The 13,945-nt window shown below is 38.1% G+C and overlaps 1 protein-coding gene across 2 annotated transcripts in view; it reads left to right on the top strand.

Annotated features, from left to right (window-relative positions):
• Myof (myoferlin) overlaps positions 1 to 13,945 on the top strand; it is a 156,330-nt gene that overhangs the window by 59,228 nt on the left and 83,157 nt on the right. Inside the window, exons 13-18 of one of the 2 annotated variants that reach the window (XM_076835348.1) lie at positions 934 to 1,037; positions 3,664 to 3,732; positions 3,828 to 3,871; positions 6,552 to 6,634; positions 9,480 to 9,518; positions 13,520 to 13,644. In XM_076835348.1, coding sequence (XP_076691463.1) covers positions 934 to 1,037; positions 3,664 to 3,732; positions 3,828 to 3,871; positions 6,552 to 6,634; positions 9,480 to 9,518; positions 13,520 to 13,644 — 464 coding nt within the window. The remainder of the gene's footprint in view (positions 1 to 933; positions 1,038 to 3,663; positions 3,733 to 3,827; positions 3,872 to 6,551; positions 6,635 to 9,479; positions 9,519 to 13,519; positions 13,645 to 13,945) is intronic. The other variant, XM_076835349.1, reaches the window with a different exon arrangement.

The following is a 13,945-nucleotide window of genomic DNA, read 5'->3' as shown; positions in this document are numbered from 1 at the left end:
CCAAATGAAAGCATGAAATTTTATAATCAAGTAAGTGTGTTTGCTATTTGGAGTGTTAAAAATAGCTGAGCAAAGGGTGGTAAAGTCCCAATAACCAGAAGTCTGTTCCTATTGTAGTAAGATATGTTTAGCAGGAGACTGTTCACATTTAAGAGAATGGTTTACAGTGATTCCATTTATGAAGACCAGTTCAGTCTCTCTTGTCCTTGCTGACAGCCAGCATCCTGCCTGCTTTGCCCAACCTGTCTGCTTCCTGCTGGGCTCAGGGGCATCTAAATCCACTGGAGGTAGTACCCACTGCATCCACCATGAATGTCTTTACCTGGAAATCCTTCTCCCTTCTTTTAGACCCTAGAATGTCCCCCATACCATCTTTCCCTCCAAAATATCTTAAATAAAGTAAATTAAGTTTCACATTATACTTCCTATACTAACCTGTTCAGTTGATCTCGGTTCTTTCAAGTTTGTTAAAACAGAGAGATCTGTTTGATTGATTTGATGTGCTACAACTATGTTATTTACGAATATGCCAAATCTTCTTGAATTTCTCTACAATGTCAGAACAGGACTTATGTCACTTTGACCTGAAGCATCTTTTCCAAATTAAAACCAGACCTAAGTTTGATAATTGACTCTTACTCTGACTGGACTTTTTAAAATTCTACTTTCTTCTTCCATAAATTATCAGTTCTCAACATCATTATTTATGGGTTTATTTTTCAAGGTGTTCTATAGATTTTGCAAGGAGAAGACATTTTCTCCCTCTTCAAGTAAGACAAAGGGAAATTCTGCCACTAGTGCTTACCACCATAGGGAACGATTTTTACTGCATTTGTTTTCCCATATAGAAGAAATTTTACAATTTTACTGAATAATTTCCATTTTTTAAGAGAGTCAGATTTAATCTCTGCTGTGTGACATATTCCTTTCCAGTGGATGATGCCTTCTCACAGACGGTAAAGGAAATATTTGGTGGCACTGCAGATAAGAAAAACCTTGTGGACCCTTTTGTAGAAGTTTCCTTTGCTGGGAAAAAGGTTTGTATGTGATCCTCTCAGAATAAACATTTAAAGCATGGTGCTTTCCTTGGAGTGAATTCCTGCTTATTCTTTGTTAAAATAGCCCCCTGATGAGTGGGCTGCTCTGCAGGAACACAGATTATCTGAATCGGAACACACCAGAATTCTCCACAGCTTTATTTTGGAGTGGAAAGTATGCAGGACTCAAATTAGAAAATTCAGCCTTTTGAAAGACTGGAATAGTGAAAGCTACCATGGAATTATTGGAATAATTTCCCGGGTCTAAGTATGATCTTTCTCTTAGGCAAGCTTCCAAGCCAACCACAGTCATCCCTGGTAAATATGGTGGAGTGTAGCCCCCAGGCTCCCAGCTGCCCGCTTCTGTCACATTTCTAACCTGTTGTTTCCCCCGCAAGTGGCTGAAACCGGAGACTTGTGCAGGGACACCCCATCCCAGTCTTTTGGAAACAGCTGGAAGACTCTTGGTGTAAGGGAACCTGTAACCACCCAAAGTCACACACTACTGACTTAGTGTTATTTCCTCAGGGAGTCACTGGGGCTGTGGAGGGAAAGTCCTCACCTCTAGGTCAATTTAAATTCAGGTTCACCCCATTCCAGAGGCAGATGGGAACATTTCTTAATTTCTTAGTTTAAATTTTCTGAACTGTGGGTAATAATAATCTCATAGGATTTTCGAGAGGGTTAATTCATTTGAGAAGTAGTGATTGTGAGCCTACTAAGTACCAGATACTGTCCCATGTTCTGAGGCTGTACAAATGAGTCCGTGGGATAGCCATTGTTTTCATGGAGCCTAGAAGAAACAGATGGACTGACTTATCTGTTTCCTGTTGCTATAATGAAATACCTGAGATTTGGTCATTTCTAAAGACTGTAAGTTTATTTGGCTCATGTTTCTGAAGACTGAAAGTCCAAGAGCATAGCACCAGCATCCGCTTGTCGTCTGCTGAGGGCCTTCTTGCTAAATCATGGGGAGTGGGGGGGGGCATTATGTGGAAAGACACAGCAAGGATCTAAGCTCAGATCCCTCTTTATCTTCTAATAAAGTCATTAATGCCACCAGGGGGCCTCACTCTCAGGGCTCATCCAATCCCAGTACCTCCCAAAGCCACCATTTGAAAATACCATTAACATGAATTTAGGGCCAAAAGTGGTGGTGGTGGTGCACACTTGTGATCACAGTGACTCAGAAGGCTGAGACAGAAGGATTGCAAGTTCAAGGCCAGCCTCAGCAACTTATCCCTTCAGCAACTTAGTAAGAGCTGGTCTCAAAATAAATAAAAACGGCTGAGGATGTATCAATGGCAAAGCAATCCTGGGTTCAATTCTCAGTACAAAAAAAAAAAAGTATGTGTATGTGTATGCATATATATGTGTTTGTGTATATATATGTGTGTGTGTGTGTGTGTGTGTGTGTGCATATATATATTTATATACATGTAAATATGTGTGTATGTATATATTTGAATTTAGGTATTAAGTTTCAACTCATGAAGTTTTGGGAAACACATTAAAACCATAACAAACAAACAAAAAAAACAAGCAAAGTAATTTAATAATTTTGTTTTCAGATAGTGTTTATTAACTACAGAAAAGATGTGATTGATGTGGGAGGGGTGTCTAGTAAGGTTACCAGGTGGGACACCTTTCAGGAAGTGACATTTGATCAGAAGCCTGGATGTGAAGAGATCTGGGAGCAGGGGCTTCCAGACAGAGAAAAGTAATGGAAGGGGCCAAGAAACCATGTTTGCAATGAAGGAATGTCTGTGTGGCCGGAGAGGAACAAGCATCACGGGTGGGGATAAGAGATGAGGTCAGAGAGATGTGAGGGGTGGGGCAGGTTGTGCTTTATTAGCCAGGTAGGGATCTGACCTTATTCCAAATGCTCTTTGAGAACTCACTGAAGATGTTACAGGTGGAGTGATGTGAAAGTTGGAAGGCAAGAGAGGAAGTGGGGATTCAGTTAGGAGCCAGCTACAGGTGTCTGAGGGAAAAATATTTTAGGATGTACCCGAAGATACAAGCATCAGGATTTACTGTTGGACTGGGAGGGACTTGTTAAGGGGAGAGGGATATTGTGATGACTGTGGTTCTAAGGCCCAGTGACTAAATGAACAGAGATGGAACTCTGGGACAGGAGCTTTGGGGGTAGTGAAGAGTCTGTGAGCAGGATCCAAAGATCTGTTTGGATGTGTTAATGATGAGCTGCTTCTCAGACAGCATATGATAAATTCTCAATAAACCTAACTCTTATTGTTACATTAATCTATTAGTAGACATCAGGCTATTAAAAACAAACTAAAGACATGAATAAAAACAAGCTATTGGTGCACAGAAGAAGCAAAAAATCATTTTAAATCCATGTCACATTTTACCAAATCATTATCAAGAAAAATAAAGTTTGGAGGCTGGTAGTAGAGCTCAGTGGTAGAGAGCATGCTTTGCCTATACAAGGCCCTGGGTTAAATCCCTTGCACCAAGGGGGAAAATGTCTAAAATTTGACCAGGTCACTAGTATATAACTAATAACTAAGCTGATGATATCATAATCCAGTGTGAAAATATTGTTAACTTTTGTCAATTAGAAACCTGAATACCTACAGTTTTGCTTTGGTGATTGTTACAGGTTTGCACAAATATAATTGAGAAAAATGCAAATCCAGAGTGGAATCAAGTCGTCAATCTCCAGATCAAGGTTTGACTTTCTTTTCTTTCAGAAAAAGTAAAACTATTTACCAGTTACTAAATAAATGAAGAAATAATTACCCTTTCTCTGTTTCATTTTAACAGTTCCCTTCAATGTGTGAAAAAATAAAACTAACAGTATATGACTGGTGAGTTGAAAATAGACATGTCTAATTCAACAGGAAAGAACTAGACATTTGGATATTGTGGATCTTATGGTAGATGGTCTAACTTATACTTCTTGGAATATTTGCTTTTCTTCCATAGGAAGAAATAAAAACATGCTCCTGGAACTGGGAGGTTTAGTTTAAAAATAAAAATTATTAAAAAAAAGAAAGAAAAGAAAGGTTAGCAGAAAAGCTTTAGACAGGGGCTGGGGCTATAGCTCAGTTGGTAGAGTGCCTGCCTTGCATGCACAAGGCCCTGGGTTCAATCCCCAGCACCAAAAAAGAAAAGAAAACCCTTGGACATCTTGGTTCGATTGCTCATAACAGAAGAAGAGGGAATTATCTGAAAATGCTCAAAGATAAGAATCCAAGGATTAAATATCATTAGGCTGTCCAAAATGACTTCAGAAATAAAGTAAGCCCTTTTTGGGGGAAGAAATACCAAAATATTCTGAAAGCAGAGTATTTGATAGAAATACTTTGAGCATTGTAATTATTATTTTTTTAAGAGAGAGAGAGAGAGAGAGAGAGAGAGAGAGAGAGAGAGAGAGAGAATTTTCTAATATTTATTTTTCAGTTTTCGGTGGACACAACATCTTTATTTTATTTTTATGTGGTGCTGAGGATCGAACCCAGCGCCCCGCACATGCCAGGCGAGCACGTTACCGCTTGAGCCACATCCCCAGCCCAATGTTGTTATTATTAGTAAGAAAAATGGATAAATGAAATGCAAAGAAACACTTAAAAATGTTCTGATGGAATTTTGACTAAACCAACCTCTCAGCACTGATTGGCTACAACAAGACCATTCGTAGAATGTTCTGGCTAGATGGAGTATTCAACTCTCAGTCTTTGGATCTCTGAAAATGGAAACATGGCAAATATCACATTGTCTTCATCATCATCATCATCACAAGTGCATATTATGTTGGCTATCATATTCTGAGCACTGCCAAGTACCTGGCCTACATTATCCCAGTTAGTTTTTAGATTAACCCTGTGGGGTTGAGTTGACTCCTAGATTCATTTTACATATGGGGACACTGGGGCTCAGAGAGGTCAGGTAACTTGCCCACAGTCACTTGGATGGTTAGAGATCCGGTTGAGCCTGGCTCTCTCCACAGTCTCTCTTTTGTCCGAATGTATTTGACTCTCGTTAGTATCCTATTATCATATTGGCAAGGAGGTGTGTAGGAGGAGAGTGAGGCTCATTTGTTTAGTGACTACACCACAATTAAAGGAGAGCCACAGTAGGGCCTTCAGCACAAAATACTCCCTTCTTTAGTGACAGAAAGTTTTAAGGCATTTTGGATCCTCAGGCCACAATAGAAGGTGCTCCAGGGGCCTCAGGGACCCTTGGGAATATAGGTAGCTCAGATGACCACCCTGATCTATGGACTCTACAGTGGACCATTTACTAATTGAACCATCCCAGAGTTTCCTGTGGTCACTGTAAAGGTGGGTTTTATGTCTGACCTAGGCTGCCCCTCTCCAAAGCAACTAGTATAAATTAGAATGAATAGAAAGACCCTGCTTACCTGGAGAACACTTGGAGCCAGATCTTAGGTCACATATCCTACATGGTATTTGTACAACTGAGGGAAAGCTAAAGATTCTTCAAATATAGTCTGAACCCACTGAATGAACCAAAAATATTCAAACCCTGTGCATGTGATTTAATACACATAAATCACATTTTCTCCAGAAAATTATATTTTATTAGTCACTTCCTATAATCTAATATACTATTCTCTAATCTTTCCCCCAAATACTGAGACTTTGCTTCCTCCCGTGGGGCCTTTGACTTCAGAGGGGACATGCCACTAGATGGAATAAAAATAAGAGATCTAAAGCAAACAACGTTCATAGTATGTGCCCAACCTGAGACCATTTCATGGTTAGGCTCACAGGCTCCTCAAGATACCCACAGAAGGATATATGATATTTTATTACTTGTAGAGAGCATGGACAAATTTGTCCCTACAACATAGGCAAAATTTAGGTTTCAGGCAAGCAAACACACTCAGAGAAACAGCAGCTATCACATAGTAGGTGCTTACTAGATATTTGAATTGAATTAGAAGAGAATTTTTCTTCCTGTGATATGTCCTCAGATAGAGCCTGATGTGTCCTTAGATAGAGCCCGTTGTGATTGTTAAACCATTATCACAATTAGTATGAACATGGTCAAATAAGATACATAAAACTATTTTATGTGATATAATTACATTATGCTCATAATGTAAAGTGGCTATAATCCATTGATTCATCTTATGACAATGATATTAAGTGTAGCCATAGAAAAATCCAGTGACCTTTCTGTAAAAGCCTTTCTTTCGTACCTGTTGAATGAATTGTCCAGCTAGATCAGTGTTTGTAAAGGGTGGTTAAAAAGCCATATGCATCAGAATATACTTAAAATGTACACTCTTGGTGCTTAACCCAGGTTTACCGAATCAAAAGCCTGGACAGGAGATGAGGGTAGGGAGTTTTTATGATTTCTGAGGTCTGAGGTATTTTCCAGTCCTTTCTTTTAATTTTTTAAAAATATTTCCAGTCTTTAGTTTATTATTCCTTCAGGTGGGTATGTATTTTTCTTTTTTATTGTTGAAATGAAGACATATTTTTATAGAATCAGGCCTTAACCTGTTCTTTCACACAGGGACCGTCTCACCAAAAATGATGTCGTTGGGACAACATATCTATACCTCTCTAAAATTGCTGCCTCTGGTGGGGAAGTAGAAGGTAAGACACTCAGCAGATCTGGAACGAGACAGGATATAAAACTTTGGAGGAAGAATGAACTGGGGGAGCCACCTGGAAATAGGCTTGGTTTCTTAAAAGCCGAATGTGATGAGCTTAATGATCCATGTCAGTGATATTTTGGTGATGACCAGAAGAATAATTAATAATCCAGTCAAAAAGCAGTTCAAACAACTTTCTTGTTCCTACCCAAAGCCTTTTGTCCATAGCTGTTTTATGAAGTTTTAATTGTCAGTATGGAGTGTCAACAGCTGATTTTTCAGAGTGGCATTGATACAAGTTGACCCAAATGTAAAATAATATTCCCGTCTCAAAGGATTCTCTTGGTGGGAATTAATGAGGTCAGATGTCAATGAATCATGTCATCTCCCCTCCCTAAGCTGTGTATGTTTTATTTTCACTCTAACAGGTATTAAAACCAGTACATTTTTCTTTTTACCATCTTCTATGCTTGAGCACTGTTTACCTGAACCTGGCATTATGGTTCTGTGTGAATGCCAGAAGTTATAGTAGATAATGAAGGAAAGAAAGCTAAGGTGATAAGAGGAAAAACTAATGATAATACATTAATATCATAAGCTTATTTTTTGTTCCCAAAAAACCTTGTAATTGCAAATATGTAAAACACATTGAGTAAAGTGAAAGAATTTGGGACAAAATTTTGTCCTGAGAAATTCACATTTCCTCTCATTTTCATCTTAAGATAGGACTCTATCTGGTTTTGTTAGCTTGGTTTTGGTGGAAGAGTACTAAGAATTGAACCAGGAGTGCTCTAAATCACTGAGCTACATCCCCTGCCCTTTTTTATTTTTCTACTCTGAGACAGGGTCTTGCTAATTTGCCCAGGGTGGCCTTGAACTTGCAATCTTCCTGTCTCAGTCTCTCTAGTAACTAGGGTTACAGGTATATGCCACTGCATCTGGCTAAAAAGACTATTATTAATCCTAACCAAGAGTATGTATAAAAAACTGGAGGATATTCAAGAAAAGGTAAAAACGGTATCAATTGCCTAGCTCAAGAGCTAAAAAGAAAGACAATTATAAATCCTCCCCCGAAAACCACAAAGAGGAGAACAAAACAGATATAGTTCAAATATAAAGCCATGTGTGTCATTATTTTAAGCAAATGGTAGAAGGTAAGAAAGAAATCCCATATGGGTGTTTTCTACTGAGTGGCACGGAGATCATAACACCAGAGCTTCTCAGTAAAGAAGTGTAATCACAACCCTTTCCTTTCCTCTGCAGAGAACAATATTTATATGGCAATGAATACATATACATATATATATATATATGTATATGTTATAATATTTATACAATATATGTATATATAATACAATATATAATATAATGTATAATAATATATATATATAATACAATATAAGCACTATTTATTCTTTCTTTAATTTTTTTATTGGTCCTGGGGATTTAACCCAGGGGTGTGTTACCACCGGGCTATATGTCCAATCCTTTCTTCATTTTTTATTTTGCAAGGTCCTCAGCAACTCACCAAGTTGCTGAGGACCTTGCTAAATTGCTGGGGCTGGCCTCAAACTAGGGATCCTTCTGTCTTAGCCTCCAAGTTGCTGGGATTATGAGCATGTACAACCTTGCCCGGCTGTTATTTTCTTTTCTTTTTTCTTTTTTAGTACCAGGGATTGAACCCAGCGCCACTTAACCACTGAGGCAAATCCCCAGCCCTTTTTATTTTTTATGTGGTGACAGGGTCTTGCTAAGTTGCTTAAGGCCTCAATAAGTTGCTGAGGATGGTCTTGAACTCAAGATCCTCCTGCCTCAGCTTCCCGAGTCACAGGATCACAGGTTTGTGCCACAGCAACCCATATTTTCTTAATTTTTATAAAACTCATAGCCCAAGCTCTGAACAGAGTGTAAATGTCATCTCCCATTACAATGTAAAAGAAGGACAGAAAAGAGAGGTTAGAAGGAGAAGGAGGTGGAAGATAGGAGCACCAGTACCCTCTTCTTAGAAAGTGAGCAATCCAGATACCACTGCAGATTCAATCACAGAGAAAACCAATAGAGGAATTTATAATCATGCTATAACTATATGCAGGGAGGGTAAAAAGGACCTAAATCCATTTATTGTAGTAGGAAGATATCAATTAATATCTAAACATACTTATTCAAGAAATATTTGTTAACTACTTCATTTAGTTTAACAGACTCACCATTTAGTTTAACAGACTCATTCCCATCCAGAAGAATTAAAACCAGAAATGGTTAAAGCAGTTTCAGCCCCTCTCCAAGACCTTCTCACTGTAGGCCCTGCAGTCTGTTAGTGTCTCAAAATAACAATGAGCTGTCATCCCGCCCTCAGAAGAACAAACCATGCTTTGAATAACACAATGTGCCATTAACTACAAGCTTAACTTCAGGCGTTTGCTTTCACAGCCTCAGACTAAATTAACTTGGATATTCTGGCCTTGGTCCCAACTAAGTCAGCCATAAGACAAGTAAATGTTTTATTAAAAAAAAAAAAAAAACAGGAAGTGTTGGTAACTTCACCAGACCTTCCTTGGTGGTAGGAAGCTGGCTCTTCTTAGATACCTATTCCCTGGAACTGGGGAGTGGGGTCATTTGTGTGTGGTGGCTCTGAAAATTGTCACAAAGTCTTGAACTGTTTTACATTTAACCCATAAGACTTGTATAAATTACAAGAGTGTCATGTGATTTGGGTCTGAATTTGGGATTTTTCTGTTGTTGCTTAATCACTTACCTGGCGCAAGGTTTGATTAACTTTTCAGTGTCTGTTTTATAATGCCCATGTTGCTCTTGTTTTTTTAACCAATCATATTTTTACTATATAGATTTCTCATCTTCGGGATCTGGGTCTGCATCATATACAGGTTTATGCTTTGTAATTTTGCTGTCTATTAAAGCTTTCTATCTACTATTACCTTACTAAGAATATATTAATTGATTGCCTTTAGAACCTTTTTTTTTTTTTGACATTTTGCTGCTTCAAAAATAGTTTTGCTAGAGTAATAGTTTTTTTATGAGTATATGGGTGTGTTGCATGGCTAAGCTTAAAACAAATTTCCTAATCAGACATTGCCACATCTTTCCTATTTTCCCCTAGATGCACACACCTCACATGTGGTTTCATTGCAGATAATTATTTGTGAGATATAACATTTTTTTGTCATTGTTTATGTTCAGTAGATAGAGATATGGGGCACTAAATCAATTATTCTGAAATGATGATGTAGCTTTTCCCCACTTCCAACATGGATCTTTAGGTTGGAAGATATGAACATTTTCCACTTTTTACCCTGAAAGTCACCTCCCAAATATAAGGCATCATGCCATGTACTTTGGGTTGTATAGCACTCGCCATTTTTTGCAAGTTTGCTCAGTCTTGGCCGTCACAGTTCTCCCAAGGCAGATGTTATTGTTTCTCTAATTGAGGAGGATTCTGTGATTTAGAGAGGTCATCTGGCAGATAAATTTGGTAAGGCCTGCCATGCTAATTGCCCAAGGTTGTGTGAGCGGGTGAAAAGATATTGCACATGAAAAGCTTTGCAAACTCTCAAGGTCAGTGCTCCTCTAAAATGATATCTTCTGCCTTTATATAGCTGACACAATGCCCAGTTCTTAATTGTTTTAAGAAATAAATCTCATTATCTTATAATCAGACTTGGGAGGAACACAGAGCAGTCCTTAGGTTTGCAGGTTGGACAACACTTCAGTCCTTCATTTGTTCAACCAACTAACAGATATTTCTGTAGCAGTACTCTGTGGTAGAAGTAGTACTGGTGGTTTAACCTGTTTAAATCCTGCCACTTCCCTTAAAAGGAGTTTATACCCTAGTCACAGGGATAAGCAGTATCTAAGGTTCTAAAAACTAAAATATATAGTAATAATTTGTAGAAGTTCAAAATGCCAGTGGCTTCAGAGAGGCATGAAAGGCATGAAAAATACTGCTTAAGAAGTAGGTTGTAGGGCTGGGGTTGTGGCTCAGCGGGAGAGTGTTTGCCTAGCATGTGTGAGGCACTGGGTTCGATTCTCAGCACCATATAAAAAATAAATAAAGGTATTGTGTCCATCTGTAACTAATAATATTTTTTTTTTAAAAAAAGAAGTAGGTTGTAGCTAGATCACAGGAAACCTCGATGACCAAGATAAAGAATTTTTACTTTGTTTTTTATGGGCTTTTCAGGAAGGACACTGGGAAGTTTGAGGTGACAACTGTGCATAAAATGGGTTAGGAATATTTGTGAGAGAATAGGCTTTCCCAGGAGAACATGTTGACACGTTTTAGTCAGGTTTCTCACTGCTGTGACCAAACGACTTGACAAGAACAATTTTAAGGAGGAAACAATTTCAGGAAACAGTTTCAGAGTCTTAGTCCATGGACCACCGACTCCACTGCTGTGAGCACGAGGTGAGGCAGCACATCATGGCAGAAGTGTGTAGAAGAGGAAAGCAGCTCAGGACGTTATACCACAAGCAGAGAGAAAGAGTTTGTCTCACCATGAACAAACTATGAACCCCTACGGCACACCCCCGATGACTCACCTGCTCCAGACATACTCTACCTGCCTATAGTTTACACCCAATTAATCCATTCAAGTGGATTAATGCACTGATAATGTTAAGGCTATCATAACCCAATCATTTCACCTCTAAACCCTCTTACATTGTCTCTCACATGAACTTTTGGGGGACACCTTACATCCAAATCATAGCAACACATGAACACATGAAAGGAGGGTTCTTCATGTTAGTACCCAACTGAACAAGTCAAAAGGAATTTTAAATATTTTAAACTGGAAAAGCAATTTGGTTGGACAAAAAGAATTAAGCCCTGGGTATAAAAGTGACCTGCAGTGGGTCATTATTGACAATTTGTGTCTCTATCCCTAAAGATCTCTAACAAAAGGCAAATATTCATGACAAACAGCATAGTCACCCATAGGAACGGATGGTGGTGAAAGGAGATCTTGTCTGAGCTTTGAAAATCAAGATCCGGACCTTAATCTACCAATTTGTGAGGTCTTTGACAAGTCACCTCACCTCTGTGAGCTCTAGTTGCCCATTCACAATGTGACATGAAGGGAGCAATAGCTTTAGCGACCAATCCAACATCAACATTCTGTAATTCAACATTCTGATATTCATCTTCTATACATTACTTCTTTCCTTCTTTATGAGTCTCTGCTTTAATCCCTTATTCCTACCCAACTTTCCTCCCCCACACTGAAATATTTTAGCATAAGAAAAGTCTAAATCCTACTTATTAATAATTTGCAATGTTCTGGATGAAGCCAAACCAATTTGTATGATTTGATAGAATAGTCATTTATTTCATCCAGCTCATTTTTCTGGAAGACGATAACATGATTTACAGAAATACCTGTTAGGAAAACTGTTGATCCTGATTGTGTTTCACAAAAAATTCCCAAACAGATATAAAATGTTACACCCAGGGTGTTTACCAAGAGTCATTCTTAAACTATCATGTATTACTTTTCTACATCTTAAGTTAAATGCCCCTCCCTTGCCTCTCTTCACTGAGATTTTTAGTTGGCTAATTTCTTCTAGCATGCCTGGTTTCTACCTCCCTTTGAAAGTGCACACTTCCATTAGACACGCAGGGAGCTTCGCCTAGTGAAAATGACAGTGAAATACATCGACATGGTTAGGTCAATTGTTTATTCATGGTCGTTCTGCTCACCTGCTGCTTCACATTTACCTTTCACCCTTAGTTTTGAACTTTAAGTTGCTAAAGTTCATTGATGTGATCAGGTCAACCTCACATCCATAACAGGAATTATCTTGACAGACAAGAAAGCCTGAAAGACAGACAGAAATCTTTGCTTCAACATGTCTTTTGATTACCCCAATGTCATCTGTTCTTTGTTTGACATCTCTAATTCGTAGAACATTCTTCCTTACACTGAGTGAACCAAAGTTGGCCTCCATATATCTCTCAGAAGTGGTCCTAACTCTTCTTTTGTAGACAAGTTTATCCCTTTTACATAGAGATCATTCAGATTGTTGGAGATAGTTCTTATGTTTCCCAGCCTTCACCCCAATTTCCTCTTGATTTGACTATTTCCTTACATTATCATTGCTCTTTAATGGTTAGTAGTCTTGATGAATCCAAACAGCAGAATTTAGAGTTTATCAGATGACAATCAGATATACAAAGTAATGAAGGGTAATTTTTATATACCTCCATTTATTTATTTATTTGTTTGTTTGTTTATTTATTTATTTATTTTATGTGGTGCTGAGGATCCAACCCAGGGCCTCACGTGTGCTAGGTGAGCACTCTACCACTGAGCCACAACCCCAGCCCTGTGAAGGGTAATTTTTATATCACTTCTGAATAACACTATTATTACCATAAGCAGGTAGTTCATTGTTACACACAAGTTTTTAAATGTATTTTTAGCAGCATCTGCCAGATTTACACTAACTGCTTGAGGTTAACTGACATCTTTTTGGAACAAATTAAGTTAATCTGATGTACCATTTAAATGACCTCTCAAAACAATGTAATCTTTTACCCCAATTTTCAATTTTGTGTTTAATACCATGCCATTTATAAACTTGCAAAAAATGTGATAAACTTAAAAATCTCATTATTTCTTCAATTGAATAGTTTTATCTTTTTGTAGGAATATATTTGCCCAGAATACCCCCAAAATGTTTTTATTTCATATCATAATAATAACAGAAAGGATATATGACAAGTCACACGAGTGCTTATAATTTTCACTAATACAACTAACTCACGAAGTGGAGAAAAATAACCTCTCTTAACTAGCTAACAACTAACATTTATTCAATATATTGAATGTTAAAAGTCTGAAATTCAATGATGATGTCCATCTCTCAGCAAATATAGGAGAAACAGAAGTGGGCTTTGTTCCGACATTTGGACCTTGCTACCTGAACCTTTATGGAAGCCCCAGAGAGTACACGGGATTCCCAGACCCCTATGATGAGCTAAATACTGGAAAGGTTAGTCTCTCAATTAAGGAACTTCTTATTAATGAGCACTGGTTAATGTGATTCCTTCTTATAATGTTGTAATTAATATCCTATTTAGGGAGTATCCCCTGCACACACATATGCACACAGACCCACCACACAACTGATCAAGTGTTGAAGGGTTTAAGTCTTGCACTCCTCAAGTCTTAGCATGTGAGAATAGGAAAGAATCCTGGAGATCATCTAGTCTAATTTGGTGACAGCAAATGACATTTCTCTCCTTCAACTGTTACACTTACAGAAGACATCAAGGGTCAATGCTGGCTCTCTT

This window comes from Callospermophilus lateralis, chromosome 15, assembly GCF_048772815.1.
Source record: "Callospermophilus lateralis isolate mCalLat2 chromosome 15, mCalLat2.hap1, whole genome shotgun sequence".
Classification (NCBI taxonomy): Eukaryota; Metazoa; Chordata; class Mammalia; order Rodentia; family Sciuridae; genus Callospermophilus; species Callospermophilus lateralis.
Note: the sequence above shows the minus strand (reverse complement) of the source record. Positions and strands in the feature narration are given on the sequence as shown.